Source organism: Tamandua tetradactyla, chromosome 1 (genome assembly GCF_023851605.1).
Source record: "Tamandua tetradactyla isolate mTamTet1 chromosome 1, mTamTet1.pri, whole genome shotgun sequence".
Lineage (NCBI taxonomy): Eukaryota > Metazoa > Chordata > Mammalia > Pilosa > Myrmecophagidae > Tamandua > Tamandua tetradactyla.
This window is the reverse complement of record NC_135327.1, coordinates 172,064,325-172,079,731: the sequence shown is the minus strand read 5'-3', so window position 1 is coordinate 172,079,731 and position 15,407 is coordinate 172,064,325. Positions and strand designations below refer to the sequence as shown.

The window sequence follows — 15,407 nt, the reverse complement described above, 5'->3', positions numbered from 1 at the left end:
TAGATGGCATACAGTTGGATCATGTTTTTCATTTACTGCGTCAATCGCTGCCTGTCTTTTAATTAGCATACTCAAACAATTTGCATTTAATGTAATTATTAATATGCTAAGGCTTAAATCTGACACTTTATTTTTTGTTTCTGTTTGTTCTTTCTGTTTTTCACCTCTGTTTTCTTTTTCCTACCTTCCTATGGATTACTGGAACTGTTTTTAGAATTCCATTTTGATTTCTGTAGTGTTTTTGAGTGTTCCTCTTTGTATAGTTTTTTTAGTGGTTGCTCTGGGCATAACAGTATACATATATAATTTATCAGAGTTTACTGGTGTCATCATTTAACCAGTTCAAGTGAAGTATGGAAACCTTACTGCTCTCTATGTTCCTTTCCATTTATAATATAATTGTCTTAAATATTTCCTCTACATATATTTAAAACCACATCAGTTTTATAATTTTTCCTTCAACCATCAAATATAATTTAGAAAACACAAGTGGAAAAGCAAAGCCTATTGTACTTACCCATGCTTTTGCTTACCATGGTCACTCTTCTTTCATGGTGTTTTCTTCACTTCCTCTTCAACCTGTTGGTGAAGGGGGATTCCTGCCCTAGGGTAATGGGGATGGCTGAACACAGAACATGCAACTCTGAATAGATGATTTTGGCAGCAGTCTATTCATCATGTATACTATAGCCCAGGGAAGGCATACGCCACCTCCCACTGTGTGGGAGTTGCACTTGGGAGCAGATTGAACCAGTTGGGTGTGTGTGAAACAAGCTTTGTAGCAAGAAGATAAGGTTCTTGCTGGTTCCCATAGGAGGATCTGATTGGCTTGTTTGAATAATTCCATGGACTGGAAGGGAGGTGAAACCCATTAGGTTGAGAGCAGGATGGAATGCAACTGATCTGTCTGATAGGGGAACTAGCAGGGTGGAAAACCTTTCCCACTGAGCAGGAGGTCATATCTGGCAAGAACAGGGAAACTCACAATTAGGTCTTTGGGGATGCTACGAGGTTCAAATATGTCAAGGCAGCACATGAAATTTTAGGCATTACAAAACACAAGGTTCCTTTTATCATTTCCTTTCTGATTGAGAGCTTTCTGTAGTTATTCTTTTAGGATACTGGAGACCAGTTATCTTAGTTTTCCTTCTTCTGTGAATGTTTTAATTATCCTTCATTCCTGAAGGATATTTTCTCTGGGTATAGAATTTCACATTGACAGTTCTTTTCTCTCAGCACTTGAAAAATGTTGTGTCATTTCCTTCTGGCTTCCATGATCTATGATGAGAAATCTGCTGTCATTTGAATGATTTTGCCCCTATAGATAAGACATCATTTTTCTTTGTCTTTTTAAAGATTTTTTTCTTTGTCTTTACTTTTCAGAAGTTTAATTACAATGTGGATTTCTTTGGGTCTAACCTGTTTGGAGTTCACACAGCTTCTTGAATCTGTAGATTTATGTCTCTTGCCACATGTGGGAAATCAGCATTATTTATTTGAGTACTTTTTCAGCCCCACCATCTTTCTTCTCTTGAACTTTGATGACATGAACATTAGATCTTCTGTTCAAGTCCCACAGGTTCCTAAGATCTTGTTTATTTTTTTCATCAGTTCATTTTCAGTCTATTTTCTCTTGTTGAGTAGTTTCTATTATTCTGTCTTACAATTCATTGAGTCTCTCCTCTATCCCTTCCTTTCTGTTGTTAAACACATCCACTGAACTTTTTATGTAAATTATTGTAGTTTTCAGTTCTAAAATTTCCATTTGGTTCATCTTTATATCTTTTATTTCTTTATTGAGACTTTGTAGTTCTTTGATGATATTTTGTTTTTAATGTATTTCAAGTATGTCTGTAACTGCTTGTTGAAGCATTTTTATGATGCCTGCTTTAAAATCTTTGTCAGATAATTCTAATATCTTTATCATCTCAGTGTTAACATCAATTAATTGTCTTTTATCATTTAGTTTGAGACATTCCTGGGTTTTGATATGGTGAGTGATTGAAATCTGGCCATTTTCATAGTTTGTATGACACTCTGGGCCTTATTTAGACCTTTTGTTTTAGCTGGCTTCCTATGACACCACTCCAGCAGAGGGAGTAGGCAGGAGTGCCACCTTGTTAACTGTCAGGTGGAGGCAGAAGTCAGGATCCTCAGCCTTTATTGACACTCTTGAGGGAGGGGTAGTCTCCTCATTGCTGCTAGGCAGAAGTGGGAACTTTGGCTTCACAAGAGGTCTCCACTAATATTGCAGGGGTGTGGCCATGTTGTCAGCCAGCAGGGATGGAAATCCTGGCTCTCTACTTGGCTTTCTCTCATACCACTCCAATGGAGGAGGTTGAGGCACCTCACCGCAGCCTCCTGATAGTAGATCTGGGCTCCCCACTTGGCCTTCTCTGTCTTGCTAGCTGCCCCCTTCCTGGACCTTTGATGAGAAATCACAAGCTTTTGTTAGGGCTCTTTTGTCTGTACCTGTTGATATTTCCAAGTTGCCTACTTCTTTTTATTGTTGAGTTGTAAGAGTTCTTTTATATATTTTGAATACTAGACGCTTATCAGAACTATGATTTGAAATGTTTTCCCCCATTCTGTGATTGGGTACTTAGCTGAACTTGTACTTCGCTGAAGGAACAGGGAAAAGTTCCATCTTTCTTGAAGTGGAGGTCCCCCAAACTAGTCATTGCTTAAAACTCAAAGTATTTTAAACTTACTGTGCAAGAGAAATCTCATTTTAGTGTTTAATTTCATTGTTATTGTTTAAAATGTTAAAATTATTTTAAAATCAATTTAAGGGAGAGATTTTATTTCCATGCATATTTTTCTATGCTTTTTTCTTTTGCTTCCCTCCTTATATGCCTGGACAAAACTTCCCACCTGATACACAGTGGGTTATGTGCCAAAATATAGATTCCTTCAGCTTTCTGGGTTGCCATCAGAGCTTGGGGCAGCCAAACCCCAACATTTGTATAAATATTATCATTTACATGTGTACCATGAAGTAGTAAGAATTGTGAAGTTCTGACTAAGAAAGTACAAGAGTGACCTTACAACACAAGTAAGACTAAGGATTTCCCAGATGTGGTATATTTTTAAGCTCTGCAGTCAGAGCAGTGGAAATAGGCACAGGAATGAGTAAGCATTTCTCATTACTAGGCTAAATAGATGGATCTTTGATCTTTTCTTACCAAACAGCAAGCAGATCAGAATTAATCACAAGAGATCAAGAATTTTGTGATATTGCCTATCTTCACGCTAGTCACCTTCCACTGAGTTCTTCAAAGACTGATATCTTCTTGCTGGGTAAAAATTTTTATTTATTTATTTTTTTTTTGTACTTCTGGCTTTGCTTCTCTTATAAGCTCAGACATTGATATACAACCATGGCTAGAAATCTCAGAATTATTGTGAACTTCAAATATTTCTTTTTTTATAGGTGCTCGAGTGTATATTACCACCTCCCCAGCCTTGCCAGACTGTGCCATGAATGGATTATGCTTCTGATGAAATCCCTGACAGCGTTTTGTTCATTCACCACCACAGGGTTCTCGTGTTCTCAGCACCCTCTCTGGGTTCCTACTCAGCAGCACCACGGGCTAATTAGGGACACTTTCTGAACCAGGGCTCTCCCTTTATTAGCCCCCTACAATCTCATCATCTGTATTATCCCCTCATTTCAGTATAACTTCAAATTTCTTTAGCTTTCTAAAATTCTGTATGATTTCTCCACTTTGTCTTTTCTAGCCTCAATATTTTTTAATTCTTTTGTTACCTCCAAAGGAACCAGTCATTTCCTTTTTTCTTCTTTAGTTTTTACTGTTCCTGAGTATTTGCTAGTCACCTTGATCTTAAGCATTCAGACTCATAACAGACTAGTTACTCTGTTCATTTTTCTTTGGTATTTAATTCTGTTTCTTATGTCAAATGAAGAAATGTACATGAAAGCCTTTTACAAACCATAAAGCATTATACACACTCATATAGCTTATTGAGATTAACAAAGGACGAAAGTGGAAAAAGTGTCTCTTACCACTCTTCCTTCTCCTTCTGAGCCAAAATAACTTCTCTTTAGAGAAGGGAAATATTAAAGAAAAATAAAGCAATGTAATTGCCTTTTAGCAACTGAGTTTATGTTCCTCCTACTTTAGATTACTGCTCCTCTAAATAACTTACTTTTTTTATTGGCATAGTACAAATAATGTTATTAAATTATAAGAAAACACTGGAAAAGATCTAATGAATGAGTGACTCAGTTCATTGATTGTGACCTATCTTTGCATAGCACTATTGATATAGTTAGGTTGTTTCACTTTTGATTCTAATTATAAAATTTTGTTATATATCTTTGTTGCAACTTAAATTATAAGTTCAGTAGAAGCTAAATAACACTTTATACCTTTCTAGGTTACCTGAGGCATGAAATAATATGGGTCATATATATAGCACATAACATATATTGTATATAAATCAGGTTCTGCATGGTTTAAAGAAATCAGAAAATTCAAACCAAATTGTGATGTGATTATTTGCATTATAAACAATTCATTAAATATAGTCTTCAAATAGTAGATCTTCGTAGTATATTTCATTTAGCAAATGTTTTTGAGTACCTCCTTTGCTAGACAATGGAAGGGGCACTGTGTTTGTGTGTGTATGTGTGTGTGTGTGTGTGTGTTTAAATGTATAAATAATTTTGGACTTTCAGTATAAGTTAGATAAGACTAGACACAAATAAGGCAGTACAATGATAAATGCCTTGGGAGAGGTAAATGAGTGCTGTAGAAGGTCGGAGGATGAAAGGTCACTTCCTGCTGTTGAGGCTATTATGATTAAACAAGGTGACATGCCAGAGAACTGGAAAGAATAGCAGAGAGTTTGTCAGGTTTAGTAATTAAGGCAAGATTGAAGAGGCAAGTAGATTGTAGGGGCCTTCAGTGTCAAAGTAAGGAGTTTAAACTTTATTCAATAAGCAGTGGAGAGCCACTGGCATTTTTAATCGAAGTCTTATCTAGGAATATTTAGTGACAGTCATTTGTAATTTCAATTTTAAATTATTTGTTGATAATCTTTTAGATATCTTTTGTAAAAAACAACAACAACAACAAAGATGTTTTAATAAACAAATGATTTTTAAAATGGATTCATTTCTAGTATTCTAAAAAAGTGCTCAAAAAGCTATTTCCAGATGTAATTAGAATCCAGTAAGATAAGCTGCTTAGTTAAAATATGAGCAGTATATGAAATGGGATAAAATGCCACTTTTCATGCTTTCTAAAATAATTTTTAGGGATTTTATGTCTCATTTCTCCAACTGAAGCAATGCAGTTCTACCTGAATAGAATGAATGTCCATAATGAAAGACCTTTTTATTAACAGTCTTTTTAGAATTTGCACTTAATTTTGCTAAGTATTTGTATAACTTTGCAAAAAAACTCTATTTCACTGCCTTCTTCTTTAGTGGAGAAAAACAAAATTAAACAGTAGGAGTGACAGCCTACCTCACGGGGTGTTATGAGGCTCTGCTGATTCAAATATGAAGTGCTATATAAATACTTTGAAAATGTTGGAGTATACAGCAATGGATTTTTCTAAAAGTTTGTTAATAGAAACTGCTATTGACTAGATGGCAGTTTTTTTTAAAATAATAAAGACTATATAATAAAGTTGGCTATTGTTTTCTATGTATGTCTTAGGGAATTTAAAGCATAAAATGGTTCTCGCCTGCTCTATCAATGAAGTACATAACTCACAGTGAAATCATGTTTTTAAACCAGCACAACTGTAGAAGCAGTGGGGTTTTGTGAGCCATATTAGAAACCAGGAGGTTGGGAATACTAATTCTGGCTTAGTGTGTCATGAGACAGGTCAGTTATCCTTTTTGTACTTCGGTTTTCTGACTAGACTGCCTAAAGCTTACCTAGCCAAAAAAAAGTGCAGCATTCTACGACATGAAACTGTGGAAAAGTCAGTAACATACAGTCAAAAGCTAAGACGTAAAATATTTTAAGAATGTGATTGTTAGAAGGTGAAGAATATACCGGTTTGCCCTGTCTTCTTCCCCCAGGGCTCAGTTCTGAGTGGCGATTGGAGGTTGTAGGAGGGAGGACAGGGTCTGTGTCTCAGAAGAATCAGTGGTTTCCTTTCTAGAGATCTGGTCACATCTCAGGTCATTTCCTGTCTGAAGAATCTTCAAAGATCATATTTGGTTCTAATCCTTGTTTTGGGTGACGTTTTGGTCTCTTCTGAGAACTCCATCTCAGAAGTTAGGCTCAGAGAAGGGTTAGGCTTCTGAGCAGCCCTGACAGCCTCATCTCTGTCCAAAGTTTTGGAAGGCTGTAGGCTGGGTCTAGGATTACAGTGACTCTTTTTTTCTGGTCCTGATTCAGAGAGTATGTCTTAGAAAAAAAATACTCAGTGGAATTTTATTCCATAATCAATTTGTGGTAAAGATTTAATAAAATAACTAATATAAGCAAGTTGGTTTTTTTGCATTTTGGGATTCAGAATAAGGATTTCCTTTCTCTGCTTTTGACTCAAATATGAGTCAAAATATCATCAATTAGAAACATTTCTTTCATCTGAAGTCAGGGCTAAATCTAACCAGATCCTTTCACAGCTTAAAAAATTATGAGAACATGAGGGGTGCAAAGGTAGTTCAGTGGTAGAATATACTTGGGTTCAATTCCCGACCCATGCACCTTCCAAAATACAATCGAACAAACAAACAAAACAAAAATTCAACAGATGGTGCTACAGTAAAGAGATATTCACATAGAAAATGAATGAAATGTGACCCCTACCACACAGCATACCAAAAAAAAAAGTTATGAGAACAATTTCACCAATCAGAAATTACTTTGAATGCTTTCCTTTTGAATCAAATCAAAGCATGCCTAGTAAAAAATAATAGCCCCTGACTTGAGAGCTAGAATATAGTTCATTTGGAAACCAGAAAGATCCTGGCCCAGTTTTAATGTATGAAAACTCTCCAAACCACCCTGGCTAGAACTTCATATTATAGAACCAGACTATAAAATATGAGGGCTGACGACTCTCCACCATGGTGGGAATCTGCTGTTACTTCTCAGCAAATCAAATCTATGGTGAATCCTAGTCTACGGACTGTGTGATCTAGTTCTGGCGCTGCTACAGCAGCATGAATGGTGGAAGACCAAGTTCAGGAAAAAGGGAAACCACAAAGGAAAGCTGAGAGGAGAGGGTTGCTTGGGTAGTCACCAACGCACATTTTAGGCATCCAAGGAAACTTCCTCTGCATGTCTTCCCCACAAAAGGATCACAGAGGGATCAAAAGAGAGGGAAACGTTGACTTAAAAAGGAAAAAAAAAAAAAGATTTAAAATGATCCATACTTCCTGGGACTTTGTGGGTGTGTTCCGCAGCTTAACCACATTGGACCAAAACATTTCCCTCATTTCCTCATCTTTTAATGCTGCCGTATAATCCAAAAGACTATTTACCCTGTCTGGCCCAGCTGCTTACTGTCTAGAATCCCATTCAGCTTTTATGTTGTTACTATTTACTTCCATTAAATATATATCTAAAAACCTTTATTCTCTTTTTAGGTAACAGTATGACTAAATACACTGAGAGACTAGAAGAGATCAAAAAAAGTGAGTAATACTATGGATGGTTTGGGAAAATAGAACTCTTTAGTTCTATAATTTGGATACTTTATTAGGAACCCTAGCCATACCCTGTAGCTCACACACTCTCTAGATGTGGGGCCCGATACCTGAAACCAGGCAGAGAGTTCTGGGAGTCACATGAGCCTGACAAGTACCTGGAAAGATGTGGGAAACACAGTGTGTCATCCTGGCCAGCATCTAAGATTCTAGCTTGTGGTTCTGAGTTCTCCCCAACATGTCCCATAGAAGATGTTAACATTGAAATGTAGAGTGAGATCCACTGGAATGAACTCTAGCTAAGCAGTCAGACCCCAAGCTTCTAGTTTCATTGTACTACAATCTTCAAGGCTTTTCTCAAGGTACTTAGCGTTTCTATTTTTGTATACCTAAGATGTTACTTTATGACATTCTTTTGAGTATAAATTAGCGCATATTCATGAAAGACTTAGAAGTGTGAGAAAGCTTTATCTTAAAGAGGTGTTATGCATTATCAATTCACTGCAATGTAGTTTTCTTTTAATTAAAAATCATATTTCATGCACATCCTTTTTTAACTAATCTTATGCAAAGATGTGCTCCCTCCTGTTCATTGAGTGCATTGCCCTTGCACAAAATCAAAATTTTTCAATCTGTTTTCAAAACAGATATAAAATGTACACATCAAAGCCAGAATTAAAGAAGTAGAAATATCTGTTTTTTAAAGATGGATTTGCTCATGTATTAAGTAGGAGAACCCAGTACTAAGAGAGTGTTTAACTGATGATGGTAAAGAGGTATTCTGATAGCAGTTTAGGACTTGGCTTTGATAATATACCTCCTCTTGGAAGAGAAAATTACAAATCCAGAAATGTCCAAACTTTTTTGTATACATCAGACCTTTTCATTTAAAATGGTAATGTTTCTGTTCCTTTTGAATTACTGCTGAATTGAGAAACTCCTGAAAATAGATGTGGGCTCAGGAGCAGCTTTAGGCTGACTCTGCTTTTATTTGCCACTTTCAGTTTATAAGGGCTAATCCTGTAGACATTTAAAGAAATGCATAATGTCACAGTATCTTTCTCTTTTCATCTTATACATTTTATATTATACATATATAATATACTACGTTTTTTAACTATGTAAAAAATCTTGTTTACTCACCTGTGTTTTATTACTGTCATCCTTAATTAATCCTAGGCAGGCAAAAATTCAACTGGACTGCTTCTATTTTGGTTTGTAGTCTCTTTCATCTCCCATCTATTTGTAGCTGAGTGTGAGCTCATATGTACACACCAGAAACTTGCCCCATAAAAATGTCCAATTCCATCCAGATTGCCAAAATGCTATTTAAAACATTTCTTAAAATTAATATCTAAACTTTAAAGGGTAATTATCTTCCAAAAGAAATACCTTTGGAATAAAGTCCATGAAAATGCTCACTTCACATTCCCTCTTTAGAAGTTCTGGTCTTCCTTTTAGTAAGCAAAGAGGTCCCTATCTCCTTGTTTCGCACACTTTGTGCTGATTGACTGACTAGAATTACTTTAGATTCTGGCTTGGGAGCTACATTTTGGAAGATATTTCCTTCTCATTTCCCACTTTCTGTTGTAAGTGTTCTTTTAGGTAGAAAGGGAGGAGAATATTGTCTTGCTTCATGACACACTAGACCCGTTACTTGACTCGGATTACCTTAGATGCCACGTCTTTCTGTGAAATCACAAACGTTGTTCTGTTACTTCCTTTGATTTGTCTTCCACTGTGAACCTAACTTCCCTTTGCAGAAGGGAACCTTAAAAACATAGAAAAACTTTGTAATCTGAATAGTCTTTCAACTCTGCCTGGCGAAAATAGACACTGTATCTATTGACTGCTTACAAAGCCTATTCTTGGTTTCTGGTGGTTAGGTGACACTAGTTGGACACAGTATGAAACATCCTAGATAGTAGGGTCTCTGTCCTTATAGTAACTTGAGAAAGAGACTTGGACCCCAGATTTACTGAAGAAGCAAAACTTGATAACATATCTAAAACTAGGATTATTTGTCTTCAGCACAGCATTTGGGAGAAGCTGCAGTAGCAGAAGACCCATTCTTAAAGCTCTGTGCGCTCTTGCGAGGGTAAACGGACAGAGCTTTCCAAGTCATCCTTTTTATAAAATTTAAAACTTACTGTAAAACTTCAGTTTGATCTTTTATCTCTGAGAAATAATGTCAGAAAGTCCTAATGATGGCTGTCCTTCTAAACCAGAACCAGGTATGTAGAGTTCAGGCTTAAATCTGCAGTGGAATTTCTAGTGTTTGTGCAGAGGACTTCAGAAATGCCAACCATTAGAAAATAACAAAGTCTGTGATCTGTTTGTTTTTTGGTATCTTTTTTGCTAAGGTAAAATCTCTATTTAGTTAATAGGGATTTTAACGTGTTCATTTTGTACTTCTAATGTGAAGAATTAGAGAAGCATTTCAAACTATGTATACATACCAAAGTATCAATGGGTAAATGCCTTAGTACAAACTACTGAGAGCTGTTGACTTCTCATCAGATGATATTTGCCATTTTTATTTACATACATGACTTTTGGTGGGCAAGTTGGTGTCAATTGAGTGGAGGACTGTAGTTATACAGTTGCATTTTTAAAGTCTCTGCTCAGCCTGTTTGGATTTGCATCCTGGCAAGCTTTAGAAGACTTGTTGTATGCAGAAGAATCTGCTCAAAGAATTTTCTAGAAGTAATGGTCACCTATTCATCAGATTGCTTTCTTTAGAACATTTTAGAACAGAGACACCTTAATTCTCTGTAAGAAAGAACCTCTATAGAAGGCTTATTTTTTAAGTAATATAATTTCCTGAGCCTGAGTCTTAAGGTATTTAGTAAACCAAGCTAACATTATCCTACAAAGAAACCATCCAGCCTGTGCTGATTTTTTTTTTTTTGAAAATTCATGGTAATGATTAATACCAGGTAAATTATCTTAAATACCTTTAATCCTTCCCTTTGTTGCTTGGAGTCTTAGTTTATGAGATATTTATGCCATAGCAGTTGTCTAGCCAACCTTTAGTAATTCTGAAATAATGAGGCAGTGTTTAAGGAGTCATGGTCACCAACATAAAACTTAGAAGAGGAGTTAGAGGTAAAGGGTGGGCCAGAGTTCAATACTAAAAACTCTTCAGAATTGGCAGTCATCTTCAGAAAAGTTTTAAGGAAGCTAACTATTAACATGCAGTAATGGGACAGATGCTAGATAAAGATTGGTTCAGTTTTTTAAAACCGTTAATATGATGGGAAGAGTTACTAACAAAAATGAGTGCAGTTTTTTAAAACTGTTAATGTGATAGGAGGAGTTACTAACAAAAACGAGTACAGAAGGACCCCATTTCAGTTATGTCTCAGAAGTGTAAAGGTAGCACTGAATACTGATGATTTTTATTGAACTGGAGCTGAAGAGAAACTGATAGGAAGAAGTTATCAGTACGATCCCAAATTGTGCCCATTATAGCCCAGGAAAAAACTGTTGTCCCATGTCATTAGCATAGTTTGTCATTTCAGGAATGTCAGTTACTCTTTTCAGGCTGGAGTCAGATCAGTAGGGTGTAAAGGTCTTGCCAGCTGTGTGACCTGGGGCAATTCAGCTTCTCTGGTTTCTGTCCCCATTTGTAAATTGCAGACATTTATTTCTTGCTTTCTTCCAGAAAGGATTCTAGGCACTTACAAAAATGCATGCAGTGTAATATGGTAAAAGTGGAGATAACATAGTAAAAGGGAAATGGTAAACTGCTGAAATGAAGGGTGAGGGATTAAGTTACTAAACACAAAAAGGTGGCTTACAAATTCAGCTTTAAGCTTCTTGATGGCCAAAACAAAGGGAAAAAATGAGAGATGATAATAATAACTACCACATCAAATTTTGAAGGTATCATGAAGATCAAATGAGATCTTCATTTTTGTATGTAAACTCGTATAAATAACTTGAAAATATAACATATAACTCAATGAATAGAAAGAATTTAAACTTCTTAAAAAAAATAATAAGCCTAGAAAAATATTTGTCCTATCCTGCTTTTCAGATTATAGATACAAAAAAGATGAACTTTTCAAGAGACTAAAAGTTACAACTTTTGCCCAGCTGGTAAGTTTAATGATCTTCCATTGAAGGAAAGAATGTCTAATTTGTGTTGCTTCATGTGAGTATTTCTAAATTTGATTCTAGGTAATATTTGCAAAAGGATTTCTTCTGGTTCTTTGTATTTCACCTGTGGGAAGATTGATTGGTTTGTGATGTGTGTTCACACTAGGGTGGTACAAAAATCTTATGTTTTCTTTCGTAAGAATTCTCTAAGATAAAATGTCATGCATTCTACTTCATCAAGTTTGTGGTTTAGATGGCATTTTTTCCTTGTACATTTAATTTAATATTTATAATCTAGTATTTCAGATACTGGATTGTTTGGACATTTTTCTTTGTGAAAACAAAGTTATCGCCCTTTTTCTATAACTGAATTCTTTTCCAGGTGTTCTACCTTGGGCTGTTTTGAACTTTGGGCAAGTCACATTCTTCCTTCATTTGAAGCTAGGGACTGTCTAGCCCCCAAACAAGAGTTACATTGATATAACTCCACTTGGATCCTGAGTCTTAGGAGCTAAACTGTGCAAAGTACTTTAAAAATAAAAGCTGTATGTCGGGCGGGCCGCGGTGGCTCAGCGGGCAAAGTGCTTGCCTGCTATGCCGGAGGACCTCGGTTCGATTCCCGGCCCCAGCCCATGTAACGAAAACGGAGAAACAAAATACAATAAAACAAGAAAATGTTTAAAAGATGTTTCCCTTTCTTCCTCCCTTCCTTCCTTCTCTCTGTCTTTCCTTTAAAAAAAAAAAAAATAAAAATAAAAAAATAAAAGCTGTATGTAGATATAAATGATATGCTGTAATCAGTGTATTTGTAATTACATTTATTTCTTCATTGCATGACAAATTGCTGATGCAATTCTGCATTATTACTGTAAGTCAATATTGCATTTTTAAGAAATAATGTGTTATGTTGGGAGCAGAATACAGATGTAGTTTTAAACTCTTACTCATATTTCTTCTCCTAAATTATCCTTTTGGTTTTTTAAGTTTATTTGTTAATGTTTAAAATTAATCTTTTCTTCTGGAATGATCATCTGCAATATAATTAGCACCACCAAAGTAAGGGAGCCTGAGATTCAGACTATAATTAAGGACACCAGCAACTCTTTGAAACAAGAGTTCTTTGATGCTTGATGTTTCCTTGTCTTTTACAAAGGACAAAATACCTCTATTGAAAAACAAACCAACATATACACATTTCATTGTTTTTCTATCAGGTGATCCAAGTTGCTTCCCTATCTGATCAAACACTGGAAGTGACAGCTGAGGAGATCCAAAGGCTAGAAGGTAATGAGAATGGTGATTGAGGATGTGGAAAAAATAACAGATTGACCATTTGACTAAAGGACGTGCAGTACACATTTGCTGTTTTGTTCACAGGGACCTGGGACTTTGATGTGCCTATCTGTAATTAGATTGCTACTCTCAGAGTCATATTATCTGGTACTTCAGTTGTTAAGTCTTATTTCTTTAAAACAGCTATCTGGTTTTCTGGCTCTTGCATTTGTAATTTTGAATGTTTTAGATGTTTAATATACTAATTGCTTTTTCCCAACAAATATTTTTAATGCCTTCTATATATGTACATGTCACAGTATTTGCTGCTATGGCGCTATACCAATGAATAAAACACAGCTCTCCTTACATGGAGTATGTAGTCGTGTGTGTACATGCACACATGTATGGTGTGTATGTGTTGGTGAGGAGAGTAATAAGAGGAACACAAAATTAGTAATATGGCAGGATTTAATAATGGAGGTATGGAAAGAAACTAGCATTTGTTGACTATATCGCTAGGTATTTCACAAAGGTTTTCTTACTTAATCTTTTCAAAAACTCTAACCAGAAGATGTTAATATCTGTACTTGACAGTACAGATGAGAAACCTGAGCCTCAGAGAGGTTAAATTACTTGCTCAAGATGGTACAGCTAGTAAGAGATGGACTTGGGATACAAATCCACATGTCTCCAATAGCAAAATCCAATGTGTGCTCACTACCTGTGCTGCCTCTCTAAGGGATTCTGGAAGGTGCCTTTAGAGAGATGCAGGGTGCTGTGGGAGTTCCAAGGAAGGAGAGGGACTTTCCAATTAGGAAGCTGAGGTAGGCTTCCTCAGAATGCTATTGACTAGGCCTTGCAATGGAGGCTAGAATTCAACAGGTGCTAGTTAAAGGTGAGGCCATTGCAGGCTGAGGAGTATCCAGACCAAAGACTTCAAGATGAAGATGCGCCAAGTGAAGTTTAGGGAATTGGTATTCCAGCCTGGCTGTGGTCTAAGGGAGGAGTAGGTACTGGTTCGGAGATACGGCCAAATAGATAGGTAAGCCCCAGAGTCCCTTTCTTAAATACCAAGTCAAAAATTAAACCTCTTCATTGTACTCTCATGAAAAGGATACGTAGAATTAAGGTCCTTATTTTATCCTAAAGTACCCAACAATCAATGTGTGGCTGTTTATTGAAGGGGAATGTGTTGTGTTGAGGTTAATGTAAGCCAGGAATTTGACTTCTGATTTCAAGACAAGTTTCTCAGGAAGTCTGAACACTGGGTTTATGCAACTCAACTGTCATTTCCCTGGGCTGGTTTTTGTTAGGGAGGATAAAGAGAATCTGAAAAAGACAGGAATTTATCTTTGACAGATGCCTCTCACCTGGCAGAGAAATAAGGGCTCTTTGTAACACAGATAATTGAGTCACTTCATACAATTTTAACCCAGTTATATAAGTACCTGAATTTGGTCCTTTAATTCACTGTTGAGATTTGCAAGCAGCAGAACATATGGGCACATGCAATTTTCTCTTCTGAGATAAATGTGTACAGCAAAATAGGCTCTTATAAAGTAGGACACCATAATGTGTGAGTAATATTTGTGTTTTTCTAATGCCCTACCCAGAATAATAACTCAGTAAAAAATGCCAGTAGAACAGATTGCTATCTGTATGCATATTGACTATCTTTGAAGGAAGAAAAAAATTATTTTTATAATGCTTGTTGTAGGGCTTTTTCTGATTTAAAAGTATATTATACAAAAGTTTAAATGCAAAAATATATATATAATAAAGAGAATTAAGCTAACTAATAATGGCCCTTTTTTGCTCCCATCCAACTCCCCACCTCGATCAAATCCATACTCTTTATATTTTTTCATTTACCATTTTATCATGCCTGTTTTCCTAGGTCATTAAAATATATTTCAAAAACATAATTGTAAATGTGTTGTCATGCAGTTTGGATATATCATACTTTTAAATATTATTCTGTGGTTGAGCAACACAGTTTTTCTGAGTTTTCACTTTTATAAAATAATGTTTCAGTGTCTAGACATAAAGTTTCGTGTGATTCTGATTATTCCTTGAAGATCAGTTGCTGCAGATGGTCAAAGGATGTAACCATTGTAGCAGCCGATGCTTGTTGCCACAGTAACCCACAGAATGTTTATACCTGTTCACATTTCTGCCCAGAGTGTGTGAGAATGCCTGTCTCTCCTCCTCCAAGCCAACGCTAATTACCATTTTTGCAAATATTAGCCAATTTGATAGCTGAAAAATGGAATCTACCTATTTTGATTCAGATTTCCTTGATAAGGAGACTAAGCCTTTTGATACATAAAAGCTGTGTATGAGTATAGTACTTTTGTACAATGGAAGCCAACACAACCTGGAAAATTAG

The 15,407-nt window shown here is 36.0% G+C and overlaps 1 protein-coding gene across 8 annotated transcripts in view; it reads left to right on the top strand.

Annotated features, from left to right (window-relative positions):
• The window catches only part of CEP41 (centrosomal protein 41), a 46,444-nt gene that overhangs the window by 21,869 nt on the left and 9,168 nt on the right, over positions 1-15,407 (top strand). For 5 of the 8 annotated variants that reach the window (XM_077133680.1, XM_077133645.1, XM_077133675.1 and 2 more), the window contains 3 exons: positions 7,580-7,627; positions 11,682-11,743; positions 12,958-13,027. In XM_077133680.1, the coding sequence (XP_076989795.1) occupies positions 7,580-7,627; positions 11,682-11,743; positions 12,958-13,027 (180 nt within the window). Of the gene's footprint in view, positions 1-3,192; positions 3,301-7,579; positions 7,628-11,681; positions 11,744-12,957; positions 13,028-15,407 lie in introns of all 8 variants that reach the window. The other 3 variants (XM_077133633.1, XM_077133418.1, XM_077133508.1) reach the window with 1 other exon arrangement.